Genomic DNA, 23,128 nt, shown 5'->3' on the forward strand with positions numbered 1-23,128 from the left:
TTGAAGTGGGGGGTGGGGGGAAGGGGCAGAGAGAGATGGAGAGAGAACTCCAAGCAGGCTCCACACTGTCAGTGTGAAGCCCAGTGCAGGGCTCAAACTCATGAACTGTGAGATCATGACCTGAGCTAAAACCAAGAGCCAGATGCTTAACCAACTGAGCCATCCAGGTGCCCCTGTATGCCAACAAATTTAACAACCTAGAAGAAATGGGTAAATTCCTAGAAACATGTAAATGACCAAAACTGAAACAGGAAGAAATAAAAAACTTGAATACACTGGTAACCAGCAAAGAAATTGAATCAGTAGTCCAACTCCCAACAAACAAAAGTCCATGACCAGATTCTACCAAACATTTAGAGAAGAGTTAATAACTGTTCTCAAAGTATTCAAAAAAAATAGAAAAGGAAGGAAGACTTCCAAATTCATTCTATGGGGCCAGCATTACCTTGGTACCAAAACAAGCTACCACTAAAAAAGAGAACTACAGGCCAATATCCCTGATGAACATAGATGCAGAAATTCTCAATAAAATACTAGCAAATGAAATCCAACAATGTATTAAAAAAGTTATTCACCACCATCAAGTGGAATTTATTCCTGAGTTGCAGGTGTGGTTCAGTATTCACAAATCAATCAACGTGATACACCACATTAATAAAAGAAAGGATATAAACCATATGATCCTTTCAATAGATACAGAAAAAGCACTTTACAAAGTATAATATCTGTTTATGATAAAAACCCCAACAAAGCAGATTTAGAGGGAACACACCTCAAAATGACAAAGGCTATATATAACAACCCCATAGCTAATATCATCCTCAAGGGGGAAAAACAGAGCTTTTCCTTTATGGTCAGGAACAAGACAGGGATGTCCACTCTCACCACTGTTATTTAACATAGTAATGGAAGTCCTAGCCACACAATCAGACAAGAAAAAGAAAGAAAAGTCATTCAAACCGGCAAGGAAGAAGTAAAACTTTCACTATGACATGATAACTATATATAGAAAACCTGAAAGAGTCCACCAAAAAAAAACCTGCTAGAACTTATACACAAATTCGGTAAAGTTATAGGAAACAAAATCAGTGTACAGAAATCTGTTGCATTTCCTTACACCAATTGGAATTTAAATAAAAACTTAAAATCACAATGAGATACAACTACATACCTGTTAGAATTCAAAAGATAAAAGATTGACAGGTGTTGAAAAATTAGTTTATTACTAATTATAATTTTTTTTAATGTTTGTTTATTTTTGAGAGAGAGAAAGAGAGAGAGACAGTGCGAGTGGGGGAGGGATGGAGAGAGGGAGACACAGAATCCGAAGCAGGCTCCAGGCTCTGAGTGTCAACACGGAGCCCTATGCAGGGTTTGAACCCAAGAGATGTGAGATCATGACCTGAGCCGAAGTCGGCAGCTTAACCAACTGAGCCACCCAGGCACCTCCCTCTTTTTTTTTTAATGTTTATTTATTTTTGAGAGAGAGAGATAGTGCAAGTGGGGGAGGGACAGAGAGAGGGAGACACAGAATCCGAAGCAGCTTTAAAAAAAATTTTTTTTTACTGTGTATTTATTTTTGAGAGAGAGATGAAAAATTAGTTTATTACTAATTATAAAATGACAGGAACAAAATGATATTAACTCTTAAGTTCAGAGGTGAGCACCATACTTACAAGGATGAAAACGTACAACTTCTGGGAGAGCCAGAAATTATTAAGTGAATTTTTGCTAAGAAAATTGCATATGTTACCTTAGAGTACATTTATACTAATTTGATAACACATATTTAAGATAATAGTTTTGACATTAGGCTAAATTTATGATATATTTTGGCAATTATGTATACTAAAAGGAAATAGGAAAAGCAGGAAAAGAAAGAAAGAATAAAAAGGAGAAGAAAGGTAATGGGAAGAGAAAATAAGATTCATATGGTAGGGATTTTTTTTTTTCAACGTTTATTTATTTTTGGGACAGAGAGAGACAGAGCATGAACGGGGGAGGGGCAGAGAGAGAGGGAGACACAGAATCGGAAACAGGCTCCAGGCTCCGAGCCATCAGCCCGGAGCCTGACGCGGGGCTCGAACTCACGGACCGCGAGATCGTGACCTGGCTGAAGTCAGACCCTTAACCGACTGCGCCACCCAGGCGCCCCCATATGGTAGGGATTTTAAGAGTGTCACTAGTTAACTGACTCATGCAATGTCTGTTGTGGTTGTATTCAAGTAGATTAGAAAGTAGTTTTATTCCCTGGTGCTTATGACTTCCTGAATTACCCACCAAGTCAAATATAAAAGCACACAGACTGCTCTAAAATGATTGAATCTAAAATGAATCAATTTCTAATATTAATAAATAGCTTACCAAAACAACTTAAAAAGATTTCCTAAAACAAGCTCACTAAATTCTTCAATTTGAAGTAGGTTTTTTTTTTCTCTTTAAGAAAAAGCAAGCAAAGGTGGGTGGAAAGAGAGAGAAAGGGAGGCAAATCAAGAAACAGACTCAACTACAGAGAACAAACTGATGGTTGCTAGAGGGGACGTGGATGGGAGAATGGGTTAAATAGGTGATGGGGGTTAAGGGGTGCACTTGTTATGATGAGAGCTCTGAGTATTGTATGGAAGTATTGAATTACTATATTGTACACTTGAAACTGAATTACAATTTATGTTAACTAATTGGAATTTAAATACAAACTTAAAAAAAAAGAAATCTGGGTGAGCATTTTCTCAGGATCAATTTTAAAGTAATATATTGAGCCATCAGTTTTTAACCGTTCATAGAAGTGTTAGGAAAATGATAATTATATGATAATATAATGATTGATCTATCAACAGGGAAAGATAATAGCAGGAACTCTTAAAGGGATCATGTTTTATATGTGTTTTATACTCCCTTTTTGCAGTGATTGACTTTTTGGCATTTGATTTATTGGTAATAGATAAAGCGCTGGAAGGTTTCAGTTATCAGACCAGGTAAGTAATTTGAGATAGTTATTACAGATGGTACACAAAATAGTTTTCAAGAAAAAAATGAACTAGGGTAATTTTGTGGATATGTTTGAAATTATGAATTACTTTTAGAGAAATTATGTTATAAAATGGACTTTGGTTTGAATGGCATCAAAATTTCCTCTTTTATTTTTAGAAAAATAACCACTGCTGATATAGATGAAAAGAATCTCCTTAGTTGTTGCAAAAATCAGTGTCCTAAAGAGGTAAGCTTTAATAGAAACTTTTAAGTTGTATTTCTATGGCCTTGTTTCTCTTGGATTTTCTTTTTCTCGTTTGGTCTTATTTCAGGTCTTTTCTGAACCTGCTAGACATGTGGGTCCAGAAAAGAAGATGTGATTGAGGTCTGTAAAAATGTAATACATACTAACTGTGGATGCACATCTCTTTATGAAATTTTGGGGGTATTAGGACTAAGACTGACCCTTCGAAGATTTTTTTCCAAGAGCAGTTTTGAAGACAGCTTATATACTTTATATGATAGAGTATTGACCTAATGCTTTGCCCCTCCTTAAAATAATAAATAGGTGAAGAACTGTGTGAGTCATAGGCTGTGAGACAGTAAATCCATAGTAGGTTATTTAAGAAGCAGATTTGTGTGTGTGTGTGTGTGTGTGTGTGCATGTGCGTGCGCGTGTGTGCACGTGTGTATGTATGAACTTTAAAGTTCATTATTATTTTGAATTAATTAATACAAAGTACTTATGTTAAAGTTTTATTTTTAAATATTCTGATTCTTGTATGTGCACTGTATCCAAACTGAAAGTATTAAAAATAGTTCAGAAAAATTATTCAGAGTGTAAAGGTTAAAAGTCACCAGTGATTTTTCTTGATGATAATTTGAGAAACCACAGTGGTCCGTCTATAGTTGGTTAACTTAAAAGTCAGAGTATTCCCTTTTTTGTTGTTGGAGGTAGGGCAGTAATAGTTACTTGATTTGGTTGGACATTTATAAAGGAATCCCTTTGACTTACAGATATACTCATTGTACCACTTTTATTTTAATTCTGTCTTTATGTATTTACCTGTTTCTCGTCCTCTTTATAGTCAGGGAGAGATGGCAACAAAGCCTTAATGACAAGTATAGAAGTCATTCTCTTTAATTAAATAAAAAGAAATTAACGCATGATATGCCTTTTTGTTAGCAATATTTCCTTTTAACTAAAACTGGATGCTTTTTATGGATTTCTGTTTAAGAACTATTGGAAGTTGAACCTGTGTATTTTAAAAGTTATGTGAGATTATAAACAGACATTTCAAGCAATAAATGATTATTTTAATAACCTGTCTTTGTCATACAAGCAAAACTAAGGGGGACATTGGGATATTTCAAATTTAATTTTCTGAATTCTTCAAATCCTGAGTTTTTCCTTTTTAAAATAAATTTTCTTCTGTCCACATTCAGATTCCAGGTAATAAGTGGTTGAGAATGTTTTATTTTTAATCTGACTCAGTAACTTGGTATGAGATTGTAGTTAGAAATAACAAAATTAAATTTAGGGATTGCTAATTTGCAGTTTAACATTTCCTTGGCTGTGATTCGTTTGTGATACTGTTACGACATTTGGTGGGACTAGATGGATGGTCACTGTTTAAAAATTTGTTTTCCATGCTCATGATTATTTGGATTCTAGATCATTCTGGAGCCCTGAGTATTTCCAGAGTCTCCTTGGGCTCTCTTGAAAAATATAGCCTTAGTTTGGGAACGATCCAGGTGGCTGTTATAGTTTGAAACAGTCTAGGAGCGGACAGGTGTCTAATAGAACTTACTCTAGTTTATGGCCTCTCAACATTGGTAAGGCTACAGCAATACTTCTCAAACAGTCAGTTTAAGAGCTTCTTGAAATAGATTAATGGGCCCTGCCCCAGAGTTTCTGGTTTTGGGGGCCCAAGAATTTGCATTTCTAATAAGCTTATATATAATAGTGATATTGTTGGTCTGGCACCACAGTTTTGAGACTCACTAAGCCATAGAATCAAGTCATACTTGGGATCAACCAAGAACTGTGTCACTTTGCATCTGCAGCAGATATCCTGTACTCAGAGTTAAGGTATAGGAGGATGGTAAATTCTGATGTGCTGATAGATTCCTGTTCACTTTCTCTTCCCCTCCCCATACTATGGATTTCTTGAGGGCAGGGACTATGTCATGTTTGACCTTGCATCCAGTCCTTTGTTCCCTGTTTGTATGTATTAGGCAGTTGGTAAATGTTTGTTGAATGTGAATTAAACTGAACTGTGGGAGTGATATAGGCATATCCTTCTAGATATACACACTCTATGTCTTCTGGACTGGTTTGAATTTAAAAGAAAATATAAAGATACCATGAAGAACTAACTACACCTTTAAACTGCCCCACATACACAATTCTGCTTTTAAAAAATATTTCTGAATTTGGTTTTATCATCCCCATGCAAGCTTTTTTACTTTTTGCTTGGGAAAATTATTTAATGTCTCTGTAACTCAAATTGTTCATGTATACAATGGGAGAAATAATACTCACTTCTGAGCGCTGAGTATTAATGAGTTAATAACATGTAAATGTCTTAGTATATGGTAAGTGCCTTATATGTGCTTGCTGTAGTGATGATGATATATGTGAGTATTTATCCACAAACATTGTTTAGCAAGCTTTCCTTAATTATTTTTAAAGAGCTTTTTTAATTGTTGTGATTAAAATGGAACATTTTGAAGTAGACAGTATTGGTTACTGATGAGGTGTTGGATATGACATATGCAAATGTTAGCAGAATGATGTTAGGGACTGAGTAGAAGAAAACCATTCCACATTGAGTAGAGTAGGCTGTCTCTGCTTTAAATGAATGTGAAGGTTAGATGTTTTAGAAAAACCTCAGTATTTTGGTGTGAAGTCTGTAATGAAGATACAGTCTTTATATATTATGCATTTTAATCAGCTTCCTTTGAAACTGCTTTTCAGCTCTTTTAGAATATAAGCTGGCTTTTAAGATAACACATACTTGTACATCTGATTTTTTTAAACAATGAAATTATTACCTAGTCAGAAATACGTAATACATATGGACAGTTTAATAAATGGTTAAAAAGTCAAGACCGTATAGCTCCACCCAGGTTAAAAATTACAGTGTGACTGCATCTCAGAAGTCTACCAAAGTCCCTGTCTGACTGTGGTTTCCTCTTTCTATCCTATATGTTATCTCCATCTCCCTTTTATAGTAATTTACTTGCTTTTGTTTATAGTTTTCATCTGGAAACAATATTGCTTGCCTAATTTTATATTGAAAGTTCAAAAGTATGAACTTATGTGACCTACTTACTGTGCTTTATGTTTGTCACGTTTATTACATGTTGCCACAGTCTTTATTCCATTATATGAGTATACTATAGTTCACTGTGTTTTCTTTACTGTGGGTAGATATTTGAGTTGCTAAAAATACTGTTATGAACATTCTTGTTTGTACATTCTAATATATGTGCATATAGGTTTCTGTATGTGCCATTGCTTATTCATAGGAGATGTATAATTTCAACTTAAAGTCATATTGATTTCCAAAATAGTTGTACAGTTTACTATCAGTAAATTTTCCTGTTTACTACCAGTATTTTAAAGTTCCAGTATTTTAATTTCCAGTTACCACCACACTTGGTATTGTCATACTTTTTAAGTTTTGCCAATTCTATGGCATCTGGTGATTTTAAATTACGTTTTCCTGATTACTAGTGGTTTTTAATACTTTTTCAGGATCAATGACATTACTTTTGTCTGTGGGGCATATGTTGGATACCAGCACAGCAGACTTCTGGATGAGTTTCAGTTCTCCTTGCAAGCTACAGAATCAGTTTGGTTAACTTATCACACATACAAAAAGACATATTTGGAGGATATTGAAGGCCAGTTCATAGATTTTGAAGGAAACGCTGTTACAGCAAACTTTGGGAAGGGCAGGACCTGGGCAGCCCCCAGGGGCTTGCCAGCAGGGGCTTGAGGGCTCTGTAGTGAGATGACTATTCAAACCACCATCTCTTTCTTTTTGGTTTTCAGTTATCAGGAGAGAAAATCTGATTGGTTCCCCTTAGGTACGGGGGGCTCCCTTGGCACAGGCAGCAACAGACAGGGAACTGGAATGGGTGGTACAGTCATGGCCATAGCTCCTGGGAGAACTGTGGTAAACCAGGCAGCCATCCCAATTTATGTCTTCTGTTTCTTCTACCAGCAGAGAAGGTGAAAGGCAGGGAGATTCATGGAAGAATTGTGAGATGGGGGTAACAGGATTAATACAGTATTTAGAGAAAAGAGGTACATTTTAAAGGTAGAAGACCCAGCCAGAGAAAAGAGACTTTTAAGATGGTAGTGAAATTGTGGAGAGTGACCATGGGGTCTTTTAGGACTAAGGCAGAAAGATAGGACATCTGGTTTTTAGCTTTTCATCAAACCCCAACACGTTGAAAATATAGAATACTGTAGTCACAATTCTGAGTAACTTCAGAAAGTCTATATTGATTCTGAAAAGCTTCCCTATTCACTTTCCCCATTAGAGTTATTGATTTAAAGTTGAAGTAGAGTGGTTAGTTACTTTTAGAGAGGATGACCGATGTCATTACCTCGATGAAGGAAAGAGCAAGAGGCTACAGAGACCTGTTTGGAGAAGAAGAGAGGATGGGTGGTAAGTTGATGCCAAATGTTTGTCTTCTTCATGAAGTCAGGCTAGAGGCACTGGCAGGAATGGAAGTGAGGAAGAAGTTGAGGAGGACAAAGACTTTAAACCACCCTGTGAGGCAGATATTTGATAGTTCAAAAGTATGAACTTTTGAGCTTAGTAAGCAGTGTTCAAGGCCTGTAGTTAGGTAGAGAGAAAAACAAAACCGAAGTGGTCCAGGAATGTTAGTGTGAAACTCATTCCAGCAGTGCAGCCCTATTGTGGGACCGATGAAAATGTAGCCTGAGTGATCCATATTTAGTTTTGGTGCGAACGTCTCGGCTAAAAATGAAACAACAAGAAATTTAGTTGCACACCAGAGAGAGACTAAAGGCAATGGAAAAGACTTCTGAATGTTTTAAAGTCAGTAGAGATAATAGTTTGAAGAATCAATCTGGTGAAATATAAAGATCAGAAGTTGGAGAATTCAATGTTTATTAAGGTGTATTTGTTAATGAATATAAGAGACACAAAGAAATAGAAGACCATTGCCCTCATTATAATACCTTTTATTATAATAGCTAAATATATTGAGAACATTTAATCCTCACGACAGCCTTACAAAGTTCTGTTTCCCTTCCCAGTTTTATATGTGAAGCACAGAAAAGTCAGGAGGTTTGCCCAAGATTTCACAGTTGGTAAACAGGGAAGCTGAAATTCAGTTCCAGGCAGCTTGACTTTGGAATTTAACCACTAACCAATGGTGTCTTTTATTCACAGTCTGGTTGGAGAGACAGGAATCTATGAAGTGTCTAATTTTTTTTTAATTTTTAATGTTTTTATTCATTTTTGAGAGACACAGAGCACAAGCAGGGGAGGGGCAGATAGAGAGGGAGACACAGACTCTGAAGCAGGCTCTAGGCTCTGAGCTGTCAGCACAGAGCCCATCATGGGACTTGAACCCACGAACCATGAGATCATGACCTGAGCTGAAGTCAGATGCTCAACAGACTGAGCTACCCAGGCGCCCATAATTTTTTTGAAGACCACACAAACAGTGTCACAATAGTTTAAAAGTAGATTTCTTACATAATTACTATTATTTGTTCAAATATAGGCAAATTTCTATCATGTTACTATGGTGATCTAAGCCATTTATTGAAGTCTGGATAAGATTTGAATACAAAGAAGATCACAATGTTTCATCTGAAAGCTTGACTGTGATAAGAAGATAGTAAATAACTAAAGACAAGGAGCCACATAGACATCATGGCAATTGCTTAGTTGGTTTTGGCTACTTATATAATATGTTTTAATACATAGCGGCAAAGAGAAATGATTTAGAGTAAAAGGCTAAGCAGTTGTATTACAACATAGTGCCTTAAGGACAAGAAAGTTTTCTTTCTTTCTTATATAACCATATAGGGAAGGTAGATGTGTTATCACTGTGCTCCATGTATTCATCCAGGAACCCAAATAAGTCAGGCAGCTCTGCTTCATCTTGACACATGGTTTCCATTCGTGCTCTAAATGTCATCATTTACAGCACATTGGGAAGGGAAGAACATGGGTGTATGCTCTTGAAAAGCTTGAAGGCACAAAAGCACTTTTGCTTACATTTCATTGGCCAGAACATAGTCACATGGCTATAACTAGCCGCAACCCTGATGTAAGATACACTCTTGGAGTGGAACTGGGGAGAATATTTAACATTTATGTGTAAAGTAATTTATATCTAAAAGAAAAAGTTGGAAAATTATATCATTATCCAGGGTTGATTGACCGACCCTACTGTGATAGACTCTCTTAAAATAGCTGTTGGAGGAAGGGGAGTTTGTAGAGTATGACTAGAATATAAATATGCAATTGCTTTATTTTCGTTTTATTTTAGCTTCCTTGTGGTCACAGATGCAAAGAAATGTGTCATCCTGGTGAATGTCCCTTTAATTGCAACCAGAAGGTAAAACTTAGATGCCCTTGTAAAAGAATAAAAAAGGTAAGTATTTTAAGTTATTGAATATACTTTTCTGTGTAAAAAAAATTTTTTTTGTCTCTGTTTTGGTAGTTTTTGGCTTTACTTTTTGCCTTTTAATTTTAAGGTCTTACCTTTTAGAATCTTTATTGTTAGCCTATTTCTGTAGGTACTTATTTTTAAAATCAGCTTTGTTTGGCAATTTAGTTTTCTGTAATTTACTCATAAAAGAACTTTGTTTTATGTTGGAACTAAGTTCAGTGCCCTCTTTTTGGGTAGAATCAATATGCTCTAGATTTGAGGGGTGCCTGGGTGGCTCAGCTGGTTAAGCGTCCGACTTCAGCTCAGGTCATGATCTCGCAGTTTGTGAGTTCAAGCCCTGCGTTGGGCTCTGTGCTGACAGCTCGGAGCCTGGAGCCTGCTTCGGATTCTGTGTCTCCCTCTCTCTCTGCCCCTCCCCCACTCATGTTCTGTCTCTGTCTCTGTCTCTCTCTCTCTCAAAAATAAAGATTAAAAAAAATTTAATATGCTCTAGATTTGAGGTCTTTGTACAAGGAACATGGAATGAGTAATAGAGTGAGTTTCATGGTTTAAGAAATGGTCTGGAATTTAACCTTTGTTGCTCTTAATTATGAAATAGTTTTTGCCATCAGTATCATGTTGTGAAAACACAGCCTTAAAAAGACTTCACATGGACAGTCTTATAACAAACTGGGAGAGAATTCGTTTTAAGATAAAATAGTGGTAATGGAGGAGTAAAAGAGCAAAACTTTTTTTTTTTTTTTGTAATGTTTGTTTATTTTTGAAAGAGAGCGAGAGAGACAGAGTCTGGGGGCGGGGGGGAGGCGCAGAGAGAGAGAGAGGGAGACACAGAATCCAAAGCGGGCTCCAGGCTCTGAGCTATCAGCACAGAGACCCAATGTGGGGCTCAGATTCACAGACCACAAGATCATAATCTGAGCCGAAGTCGGACGCTTAACCCACTGAGCCACCCAGGAGCCCCTGAAAGGGCAAAACTAAGAACTGGGAAGCTCAGTGGAAGCAAACTATACACCATTCAGCTAAACTAAGCTTACACAGAAGAGTCTCACTGTTCTCCAGTGTCAGCAGCTGGGTGGTCTTGTTTTCAGCCTCCTTTTCCTTGACTTGCCTGTTCACACTGTTGACCTCTGATTTTTGCTATCTCGGTTACAGTTGTAACTCCTTTTTTCCTTCATATTCTTATGGTCATCCCCTAAAGTTAGTCTTTTTCTTTTCTTTAAATTCATTCAACAAATATTTATTGAGAATCTTCTGCTTTTATTGAGGATATTTGCTTTTTACTTTTTTTCACAGTTCCTACCATCACTTCCTGGGATAGGTAGCTTCTGAATTTAAATTTAGAAGCCTGACCTCTTCTGAAGTTGAATCCCTAAGTTTTAGATATTTAAATTGGACTGCTTTATGTGAAAATCAATGCTTAGTCAAGTCACTTTTCATCTGAGATGTCTCTCATGTCCTGTTACTGTCCAAATACAGTTTGCCACCCACTAGAAGAACTTTGGCAACAGCTCATTCTTGGACTCTGATAACAGCTTCATAGCAGATTTCTCTGCCTCCAAGTCTAGTACTTCCTTAATCTAAGTTCTTCAGTGGTTCTTCATCACTATGGGAAAAGAATATACATTTAGAAGAAACATCTATGTACATACTGACTTGGCATTCAAGTGAATCTGTGATGGTGAATGTTTGCCTGCTTATCTCCAGTCTCATCCTCTAGCAGCCATCTCTGTGAATCTGTTACTTAGGTGTCCTAACATGTATGCTACCTTACGCTTTAATCTGTGGCGATGTATACATTCTTCCTTTTGTGTAAAATGCAAAGTTTTTTCCCTTTACCATTCCGTCCACTAGAATCCTGCCTCTAGTATTCAGTGCAAGCATTTCCTTGTTTGGGAAGCTCTTCCTTGTCCTGACTCCCTTAGGAAGACTTAGATGCTGTTTTCCCTTGGTTTCCTTTATCCTAGGTTCATGACTAAGAGCTTGATGATCCTAGGGACATCTGCAACCTTGTTTTCTCATCCATAAAAGAGAATTTATACTTAGATTTATTGAAAAGAATAAAAGAGGTAATGCTTATGTAGCATTTAGTACAGTGATTGCTATGTTTAATAAATAGCTGCTGTTATTATTAGTTAACCACTTGTCATATTATTCCATTCTTTTCCTTATTGTGTCCCTGTCCCTCATACAGTGCTTGGCATGTAATAGGTACTCTGTAAGTACCTTTTTTTTTTCTTTTAAATTTTATTTATTTTGAGAGAGAGAGAGAGAGAGAGAGAGAGAGAGAGAGAACGTGAGAGAGCACACACAGGGGAGGGGCAGAGAGAGGGAAAGAGAGAATCCCAAGCAGGCTCTGTGCTGCCAGTGCAGAGCCAGACATGGGGCTTGAACTCACAAAACTGTGAGCTCATGACCTGAGCCGAAACCAAGAGTCGGACACTTAACCAAGTGAGCCACCCAAGCGCCTCACCAAAATTTTAAAACTTTTTAAAAAGATTAAGTGGTTGAGAGGGAAATTTGTAGCTCTCCAGAAAATTCTCTAGAACTGAATGAGTTGGTAGCCATTGGCCACATATGGCTGTTTATTTATTTGAATATTTTTTAGCTTTATTGATGCACAGTTGACAAAAATTATACGTATTTAAAGTGCACACATGATGATTGTCCACATACATACACTGTGAAATGATTACAGCAATAAAGCTAATTAACATTTACCTCACAGTTACTGTTTCTTTGTGGCGAGAATACTTACAGAGCATATTTAAAATATATAATACAGTATTAGTAACTATAGCCAGCATGTGGTGTATTAGGTTCCTTAGAACTTATTCATCTTATCACTGAAAATTTGTAGCCAGTGACCAATTTCTTCATATTCTACCTAGTCCATAGCTCCTAGAAATTTCCATTCTCTTCTCAGCTTTTCTAAGTTCTTCTCAGCTTTAATTTTTAGATTCCACATGTAAGTAAGATCATACAATATTTGTCTGTATCTGACTTATTTTACTTAGCATGATTGTCTCCATGTTCATCCATGTTCTCTAAATAACAGGATTTCCTTCTTTTTTATGGCTGAATAATACTGCATTATAGGTAGGTAGGCAGATCACATTTTTTTTCATTCACTTATCCATTGATGGACACATGTCTTGTTACCATATTTTGGCTATTGTGAATAATGATGGCAGTGAATATTGGAGCACAGATATCTCTTAGATGCTATTTTCATTCCCTGTATAGCCAGAAGTAAGACTGCTAAAACCTATACTACATCTCTTTTAAGTTTTTAAAGAAGCTTCCACACTGTTTTTCATACTGGCTATACCAATTTACATTCCTGCCAACACAGTGCAAGGTTTCTTTCTTTTTTTTTTCTGTAGTCTTGCCATGACTTGTTATTATTGGCATATCAATTATAGTTATTCTAACAGTTGTGAGTTGATTATGTCATTGTGGTTTAGATTTGCATTTTCCTGGTGATTAATGATATTGAGCCCATTTGCGTATACCTGTTGGCACATATGGGTATTTAAAATTTGAATTTTAACAAATTAACAAATAATAGTAAACCTCCAGTTCTTCAGTTTCACTAGACACATTTTGAGTTTTAGTAGCCATATGTAGTTAGTGTTACTCTGTTGGGTAGTGCAGATTTAGAACGTTTTCATGACCTCAGAAAGCTGTGTTGGATGCCACTACTCTAGAGCATTTTATCCCCTGGAAGCCTTAGAAATATAACAAACAATAAAAATAAAGAATAAAAATGAAATTAAAGCTAAGTTCGTAGTGGCTCTAGTAAATAATTATTAAATGGATGCTTTGAATTTTATGTTCTTTACTTTTTTTCAATTATGAGGCAATAAAAGAATGATCCCTCTTTGAATTAAGACATTTGATGCTTGTAACCATATCATCATTAAATATTTATGAAGTGACTCTTAGTATGCATAACCTTAAGCTGTTAGAGAAATTTTGCTTTTTTGTGGCATACAGTTAGGACTTTGAGGGAAAAAGCTTTTAAAATCAAATTTTTAAAAATATTATTTGTAGGAACTACAGTGTAACAAAGTACGTGAAAATCAGATTTCAATAGAATGCGACACAACATGCAAGGAAATGAAACGGAAAGCATCTGAGGTAATGTTACATTAAATGTCAATTCTAATTTGCTAATTAATAGCCTTTTCATATTTTGTGGATTACTTTATGTGCTTATTACAAACAGATCTCATCTCTTTTTGCTTTTGTAATAAAAGCCTAGTTTTGTAGGCCTATTTTCAATCCCCAGGTGTATTGTTCAGTGTGTACTAGATTTTTCCATACCAGTTAGTGTATAATGCTCTGGAATGGGACATAGGTTTTCATTTTAATGTTAGTCTAAGCCTCCTGAAAGCTAGGTTAAAATAATACAAAATAAGGTTTTGGAATTCTTTGCTGTTTGGGTTACCTCTAGGGTCATCATTTGCCTCCATTAATGAATGCATTCAGTGAATAAACTCTTGATTTTGTTTGATACTAAGGATTCCCTTCCAGATAGAACATTTGCAGAAAATGGTCAATTTCAACTCTAGAAAAAGAGTGGTATTGAATAATTTATTATAGACTTAGTATGATAACTCAAGAGAAAAAAATCAGCTTTAAAAATATTTCATTTTGCAGTTTTGTGACTCTTTGAATTGTGATCTAATATCTATTATAATTGTTAAACTGAAATGTTTATATACTGTGTAACACTATCCCTCCCCTCCCCTTCCAGTCGGTTAGACAGAACCTTGGTAACACTTCTCAGTATAACCTTTACATGTCATTAAGTAACTTCCAATATAAAGTTCCTAGAAGTCATTCTGGGTTAGTGGATCCTGGGTGGGAAGATGTTAAAATTCTGAATAAAATTTGATGGTTATGATGGTAATATACTTTTAAATGTCTATGAAACAGATAAAAGAAGCAGAAGCCAAAGCTGCTCTTGAAGAGGAAAAACGAAGACAACAGGTAACTAAACAAAATACCTAGATTTATGTCTTTTTGTATCGTTGTTAGTTTTTAGAGAAACACAAGGTATATTCCACATACAAACTAAGGGCTGGTCTACTGTTTTCTGGACTGAAAATAATACATTTCCTACAAAACAGAAATTAGCCATTCCCTCACTTCAGTCCAGCTATCCTGAACCTCTCAAGAAGCATGAAATCTTGTATATTCCCAGATATTTTGTATATTCCCAAATTTACTTCCTTGCCAGGCTCATCCATTCTCTAGTGATAAGAATTTTAACTCCTCTTTAGGTTGGTGGGTGTTGGTGGGGTGTGGCAGCATCCATTTTTTTTTTATTAAAAATTTTTTTTACAGGCGCCTGGATGGCTCAGTGAGTTAAGTGTCCGAATTTGGCTCAGGTCATAATCTCACAGTTCGTGAGCCCCGTGTCGGGCTCTGTGCTGACAGCTTGGAGCTGGAGCCTGCTCCGGATTTTGTGTCTTTCTCTCTCTGCCCCTCCCCTGCTCACACTCTGTCTCCCTTCTCTCTCTCAAAAATAATAATTTTTTAAATGTGTTTTTTTTTTTTTTTTTTTTTTTCTTGAGAGAGCGAGAACGAGAGAGAACATGCTTGAGCCGGGGAGAAGCAATGAGAGAAGGGGACAAAGAATCCTAAGCAGGCTCTGCGCTGACAGCAGCAAGCCCGATGCAGGGCTTGAACTCATGAACTGTGGGGCTCTAACCCACAAATGAGATCATAACCTGAGCCAAAGTCAGACACTTAAATGACTGAGCCACCCAGGCCCCTGGCAGCATCCATTTTAAAGTACCTCTTGGAGCACTTGTCTTCACTTACCTAAAATTATTTGAGTTCTATTTTACTGGGTTGTAAATTGTCTGTAAAAGTCAGTGTTGTTTACTAACCAATGCACTTATTTTAATAATACATTCCCTTATTTCTCCTTCATTTTCATAAATGCAGGATTATTATCTGCTCTTTGTTCTATAGCAGATACTACATTTCTGTACATTTGCTCAAATACTATCTTGATTGTATACTCCAAAGAGTGGCTTAAGTTTCTAATAGTGACATGATTGTTTATCAGTTTGCATTTTGAGATGCTTCCATACTTAGCAAAAAGGGTATATTATATGCAAACTGCTGCCTTTTGAATGAGGAAATTGAAATTTATATGACTTGAGGGGAGGGCATTGGAAACAATTCAGGTAGCAAATAAAAGTGGGCTAAAATGACCTCTGATGTTAAATGGTTCTATAAACTTGGTTTGCCTAATATTCTGAAATTAGTTATCAAAGCTCTTACAGTAAAACGTGGATTGACTAGAATCCTGGGAGGTTAATTTATTAGGAATAGTTGAGGGTGAATCTTCTTTCCCTTTTTATAAACCATTGTGGACGGAAATTTTTAATATATTCACTATTTACTGACCTTTTCAACAGAGTGTATAGAACATTGTTTAAATTCTGCATGATGAATGTGGGTCATCATTAAAGCATCAATTATTTTACTGTGTCAGTTCCCAAGTTTGGCTCCTTTTCATGTATATTGATCTTGTTCTCTATTTCAACCACCACGAAAAATATTCTGACATTTTGATTCCTTGAAGAATGCTACTTTGTGTTAAATTAAGTCCAGGAGTAGCTCATCTTCACATGTGGTTTACGGGTGAAGTAATGGATGTGTTAACTGAAGTTTGTACAGTTGACTCTCGAACAACACAGGTTTAAGCTGCAGGGGTCCACTTAAATGAGGCTTCTTTTTGATAGCTACAGCACAGTACTGTAAATGTATTTTCTCTTATGATTTTCTTAGTAACGTTTTCTTTTCTCTAGCTTATTTTATTGTAAGAATACAGTATATAATACAACATACAAAATATGTGTTCATCAACTGTTCGGTAAGGGTTCCAGTCAACAGAAGGCTGTTTATTAGCAGTTAAGTTTTGGGGGAGTCAAAAGTTGTATGTGGATTTTTGACTGTGGGGTCAGCACCCCTGACTTCTGCATTGTTTAAGGGTTAACTTGTATTTCCTTTAGATAAATAAACAAGTACAGAATCTTGCATGGCGATTACATACATATTTTAGTTAATGACTATCGTGGTTCAGTTACAATGCACTGTAGTGTATCATGTTACGTTATCATGTATAAAGTTAAGTTCTTAACAGTAGAATAAAAATCCGCATTTCATGAGTATCATCCAGTTATCCTTTTTTTAGAACCAGTTTTTATATTCTACTTTCTAAAATAGTCATTTTGACTTAAAGCATGAAGCATTTTTCCCCTGAAGAATTTCTACTCTGTTTTTAAATGTATTTGATAAAGAGAAGACTCAATTTCTGGCAGTTTTTTTTCTCTACTCACTTGAATTTCCTTCATAAAGCCATTAATGTTTATTACTAGCATTGCAAAAAGCTAGAATTACAGGTATTTTTATTCTCACTGGGCATCTCTTATCGCTTGCCAGAAATTGTTGTGAAAACTCAGTAGGTAAATGGTGTTGAAGTATAAAACTAATGTCTATATTTAGGGCACCCTTTTTAAATCAGATATTTCTGTATTTTGTGTCAAAGTCAGGCCCATGGTCTGAAATAATCTGTGACTCCCCATTTCCCTTTCTGCTTACCTAAACTCTGAATGTGTTGAATGCAATCTGTAGTGGAGAGAGTTTTTTTAAAAAAATCAAATCAATATATTTATTTTATACCATTACTATTAAAACATTTCACAAATTGATTTTCATCCAAGTGGAGAATGTCAAATCAGCGTACGTGTCGAATCTAATAAAAATGATACTGTTTTGTTTTTGACTTAGGCTGAACTGGAGGCTTTTGAAAACAGACTGAAAGGTCGTCGGAAGAAGAGCAGGAAAAGAGATGAAGTGACAGTGGAGCTGACGCTATGGCAGAAATACAAATATTCTCTCCTTCCCGCATGTGCGCTGGTGGTTTTAGTGTTTGCCTGGTACATAGCCCGTGATGTGGCATAGAAGTTGTGATCTGTTCACATACCTCAGACTGGATTTAGAGAAGTCAAGTCTGGAACGTTAGGAAGTGTATACTGTAGAACATATATATTCACATTCGTCTCTGTGTTCTCTTCCGGCTGTTGTTAGAAGGACGGAATGCCAAGCTTTCTCCTGATGAGCATACCGGAAGTGGTAGGGTAACATTGTTCACTAGTAAAAGCATGACCGAAATTGTGAAATCTTTCATAAGTCATAGCCAGTGGCAGGGTAGCACATCAGTTGTTCAGTGCGCTTCCTTGTGTTAACACAGTTGTTTCATTGACTATTTCAAACCAACTTTCTTTTCTTTTCTCTTTTCTTTTTCCTTTCTTTCTTTCTTTCTTTTGCAAAATTAAGATGAAACTGAGCCATATGTGCAGTAAAAGGAATATTTCACAATGTTTTGGTTACTTATTAAAAGGTACTTTTCTTGATCATGTAACTTTGTACTTTAAAAAAAAAAACTATTCTCTAAAAGACCTCTTAAATTGTAACATGAAGCTATAATTAGATGTAATTAGATTCCAGAAATTGGCTTATTAGTGAGGAATTTTTATCAGTTATTGAAATAAGTTTTTATGTGGTGGGTTTCTCAGAGGAAAATATAATTGTTTTTAAAAAATGTCAGGCTAGATTTCTCACATGTGGCTATTTCTTGTGTAAGAAGCACTTAACTGAAGTTTGGCATGTTTTGTAAAACTTGTACGTGTCTTCTCAAAGTAACAATAAAAGAAAAACTGATATTTATGAGCAATAAATGCTTGAGCACAGGGCTTATGAGCTTTCTATACTGACTCTCATTTCTTTTTACCATGATCCTGTAAGTAGATGTCAGCTGGAAATCATCAGTTCTTATGAAAAAAACACTCTGATAGAGAACTATCAGTAAGCCAAATCTGTTTGAATTGTCATTTTAAATGGTTTTGCTATTTAATTTTTGTATGATTAATGTTTTCATTAAACTTTTTCATACCAAATTTGTAACCTAGAATATTTACTAACTATTATCTAGAAGATTCAGGAGCCAGTAATTTTAGGTTAGGTATTAGTATCAATATATAAAAGCTCTAATACTTGATGCAAAACATAGTTAATTGGTAGATACTGAAAAATGCAGAAGTATGTTTTAAACAGAAATACAGAGAAGGATTTTTACACTTTGCTGACCTGAATTCAAAATTTTTTAATGTTATATGCATTCGTCTAGTATTAGCTAGTGTCTAAAATGAAAGGGCAGTCATTCTTTTCATTATGGTATTTGTGTTTTGATTTTAGACTTTTTTTTCTTTTTTACCTTTCTCCATGTTAGAGTAACTGGGTTAGTGTTTCAGGAGCTCTAAGTTAGAGCTGCTACACTTATGTCATTTCCTGACTCTAAAAGGTGAATATTAAAGACTGAGCAACTAGGTGTCTACCTGAGGAGCTATTTTTCATGTATCTCAGAATCTTGGCCTAATAAATGAGCCTAAAGCCTATTTCCTATCTGTTTGTTGGGCTTCTGTTCTTGCTAGTTTTCTTTCGCATTTGTGGGGAAGAATTTAGTGAGCTGAGGAATGAGACTGATTAGAATAATAATAATTAAGCTGTTTATTATTTTGTAATTGCTGGCTAGTAGTTCAGAGCTTTGTTAATTTACCCAAAGTCACACAATTATTTATTTATTCAGTCAACAGATGTGTTTCCTGTGTTACAGGTACTTTGTAGGTACTGGAGATGAGAGTGATCCTTCCTCTTAGGGAGTGACTAAGGAGTGGAAGGGGACAGGAAGGAAATAGATACGCAATAAAATGAACATCCTTTCATGTGTGATAGGTGGTATTAAAAAATGAAAAGTCATGAAAATGGGGGTAAGTGGGGACTAGCTGTTCTATTCTGGGAAAGTCCCTCTGAGATGGGGACATCTAAGCTGTGCCCTGAATGACCTTCACTTGAAGACATGAGGGAAAAATCCATGAGGGAGGAAAAGTAGCAAGTACTAAGTCTCTGAGCCCCATAGACCATGGTGAGGAATTGGGGTTTAGTCCATTCGCAAAGGGCAGTGTTGGAAGGCTGTAAGTGGGGAATAGTTACTGTTGTTAGGATGACTGGCTGGCTGCTGGCTGCTGGCTGCTGGTGGAGAAAAGACTAGAAGGGAGCAAGGGAGGGGGATGGGCTGGGAGGCAGCCTAGGCTGGAGGTGCTGGTGATGCCTCGCCCAGTTCCCCATTGCCCTTGAAAGAGTGGCGAGCACGAGGAAGTTGCCAAAACTGCTGCATGATGAATGGAAGGGGAATGAATGAGATAGGATAGTTCTTTAAGGTCAACGTGAAGTTCAGTTTGGCCTAACTACTGGTTTGGAGGGAAATAAAGCGGTACATATGGACCTTTTTTTGCTTCAGTCTGAACTAGAGAAGGAATGGAAGAGTTATCAAATAGCCACTAGAAAGGACACAGATAAAATTGTGAATGTCATGGCCTTACTTTCCTATTCACTCTGTGTCATTGTAAAAGTTTAGTAGCTTACTATTTGAAATTTGTGGAAATTTTAGTTTTTCGGCTTAAACATTTAGGGAGTGTTCAGAACCTAGTGTTTGTATTTCAATTACTTTAGTCAAGTCCAAATTAAATTCAAATTTCAAATAAATTGGTATAATCTTTGCTGAAATTGCCAGAGGAACTTGATTGAAGCAAAACATTGAAAACATTTGCTTTTTGCAAAGAAGTCTGATGCTTGAACTTCATGGCTATTAATGTTAAAGATTTTATTTATTTACTTATTAAGTGTTTATTTTTGAGAGAGAGAGTGAGTGGGAGAGGGACAGAGAGAGAGAGAAGCAGACTCCATACTGCCAGTGCAGAGCCCGATGCCGGGCTCAAACTCACGTCAAGATCATGACCTGACCTGAGACAAAACCAAGATAGGGGACGCTTAACCAACACCCAGGTGCCCCTACTTACTTATTTTTTAAATGTTTATTTATTTTGAGAAAGAATGAAAGCCCATGAGCAGGGAAGGGGCAGAGAGAGACAGACAGACAGACAGAATCCCAAGCGCTGAGCTCTGTCAGTACAGAGCTCAATGTGGGGCCCGACCCAGAGTTGATCTCACGAACTGAGCTGACATCAAGAGACGGAGGCCTAACTGACTGAACCCCCCCCCCCAGGTGCCGCGATTTTTGTTAAAAATTTTAAACGCAGGTAAGTATCTGTGGTAGTGTTTCAAGATGACCTAAAGCTTTTTTGGCTCTTCATGTTATTTCACATGACCCAGGTGACTCCTCCAGGTGTTACCTTTGCCCATCCTTGGGTGTTAGTGAGGCAGATGTTTAAGCTCTGGAGTCAGAATTGATGTAGGGCAGCTATGTCTCCTCTCTGGTCTTTGGAAGTTGTCCTCTGTATTGAGTGGCAGTGATTAGACCACCTAATCCTTGGGGCTTAGAGTCTACTTATAAGTCGGCGAGCTTCGTAGAGGGAAGAAGCACCCCCTAGAAGAGATGCAAATTTGGGAGGGGGAGCTTCAAATGCCTCCACGGACAAGAGAGACCAGGCATCCACCTGGAAAACCATTTCCAGGTATTGCAGAATCTTGGTCTATTGGGGTAAGCTTAGGGCTCTTATTTGCTGCGCTTCTCTTTATTTCTAAGCTTCGATTTCAGTTAATGTGCGACATGTACTTATGTAGAACTGTGAAGAGTTACCCACATACAGCCTGAAATTCCACAGTCCAGATTCATTTGAGTTAAAACACTTTCAGAGAGACATTCCCTTTTCATCATCATCTGGCCATTCTCTACCTTACAATATTTTCTCCTCCTAGCACCAAACAGTACCTGTCATTGTATCATGGATTTGTTTGTTGTCTCACCTGCTTCACTAGAACATAAGTTCCATGAGGGCAGGAGTGCAGTTTTGTTTGCCGCTGTAACCTCAGAGGGGGCATGCCTCGCCACAGAGTAGATGCTGGCATTAGTTTTCTGGGGCTGCCATAGCAAATGGCCACAAACGGAGTAGCTTGAAATGACAGAAATTTATTCTCTCACAGTTCAGGAGTCCAGAAGTCCAAAATCAAAGTGACAGTGGGATTGATTGGCTGCTTCTGGAGACCGAAAACTATTCCATGCCCCTCTCTCAGCTTCTGGTTGTGGGCATCAGTCCTTGGCTTGTGGACATAATCACTCCAGTCTCATCTCTGTCTTCGCATGACCTTCTTCTCTGGGTCTGTGTCCTTTTTCTGTCTCCTCTGTATATTTAAGGTCCACTCAGCCGGTATAATCTCATTTTAATTAATTACATCTCAAAGGACCCTATTTCCAAATGTGGAAGGTGACATTCTCAGGCTCCAAATGGACATTGGTTTTGGGAGGGATGCTATTCACACTGCAACACTTATTGTTTAACTTCTGTAAGCCTCAATTTCCTTTTGTAAAATAGTGACAAGCATTAGCTATTATTATATGTCTGCAACTATTTTAAAGCAGTTTACGTTTTAAAAATTGCCATGACAGCCTATGCATTCTCCTTTTACAGCAAAGGAAAGTAGGTTTGTTTCAAGGATCAAAAACAAAATAGATATGTCACTTTGTGAAGTACTTGGTCACATAGTGGTTAGAAAATCTTAGCCACTCACCTGGGTGGCTCAGTCGGTTAAGCGTCCAACTTCAGCTCAGGTCATGATCTCACAGCTCATGGGTTCGAGCCCTGCATTGGGCGCTGTGCTCACAGCTCAGAGCCTGGAGCCTGCTTTGGGTTCTGTGTCTCCCTCTCTCTCTGTTCCTCTCCGGCTCATGCTCTCTCTCAAAAATAAGTAAACATTAAAAAAAAAAAACTTTAAAAAAAATCTTAGCTATAATAATATAGGTAAGTGTGACTTAATCTCATAACTTCAAGACCTCTGTTACAAATGGATTCACAAATCAGAGGGGGAAAAATCTGTCGTGAACTGAGGCACCTCAGCTTTTGCTCATGTGGTCATTGTCAATGAGATGGGCACTATCCCTCTGAAGACCAGGCAGAATGCTGACCAAAGGTAGGGGCGTTTGGACAAATTGCAGGAAGGGGCCCTGTTGGTGAGGAAACAGCACTAGGTGGGCAAGGGCGCTAAAAATAAAAATTCCTTTGGAAATTTTTCTGGACCAATTCTTATTCCTTTTCCCCAAATGACTGCTCTGGTATAGTAGAGGAGGGGACTGATACACTAGTAATAATATGTACAGCAAAGCAGAAGGTCTACCCATGCTACTCTTAACATATGCACAATATTTCAGTGTGCTGATAAGGGTATGTTGATTTTGTCTTTTTAATTAAACTCTCCCCTGCAACAGGCAAATTTCCAGTCCACCTATTTCTTGCTCTTTAACATTGTAAAAAAATCTTTGCATCTTTAGATCTCAGCTGAAACTGCCACGTTCTAAATCCCCTAAAGCCAGCCTCACATTATTTTCAAGTATTTTTACATAGCTTATTCTTTGTGTATGTTTAATGCATCTCTTCTACTAGACTGACAG

The 23,128-nt window shown here is 37.0% G+C and overlaps 1 protein-coding gene across 5 annotated transcripts in view; it reads left to right on the forward strand.

Annotated features, from left to right (window-relative positions):
- NFXL1 (nuclear transcription factor, X-box binding like 1) overlaps positions 1–19,121 on the forward strand; it is a 73,600-nt gene extending 54,479 nt beyond the window's left edge. For all 5 annotated transcript variants that reach the window (XM_019829540.3, XM_045056407.1, XM_003985399.5 and 2 more), the window contains exons 19-23: positions 3,148–3,217; positions 9,520–9,624; positions 13,696–13,782; positions 14,584–14,637; positions 17,455–19,121. In XM_019829540.3, coding sequence (XP_019685099.2) covers positions 3,148–3,217; positions 9,520–9,624; positions 13,696–13,782; positions 14,584–14,637; positions 17,455–17,628 — 490 coding nt within the window. In that variant the 3' untranslated portion in view covers positions 17,629–19,121. The remainder of the gene's footprint in view (positions 1–3,147; positions 3,218–9,519; positions 9,625–13,695; positions 13,783–14,583; positions 14,638–17,454) is intronic.
- Positions 19,122–23,128: the final 4,007 nt, after the last annotated feature.

The sequence above is a fragment of the Felis catus genome, chromosome B1 (assembly GCF_018350175.1).
Source record: "Felis catus isolate Fca126 chromosome B1, F.catus_Fca126_mat1.0, whole genome shotgun sequence".
NCBI classification, from domain to species: domain Eukaryota; kingdom Metazoa; phylum Chordata; class Mammalia; order Carnivora; family Felidae; genus Felis; species Felis catus.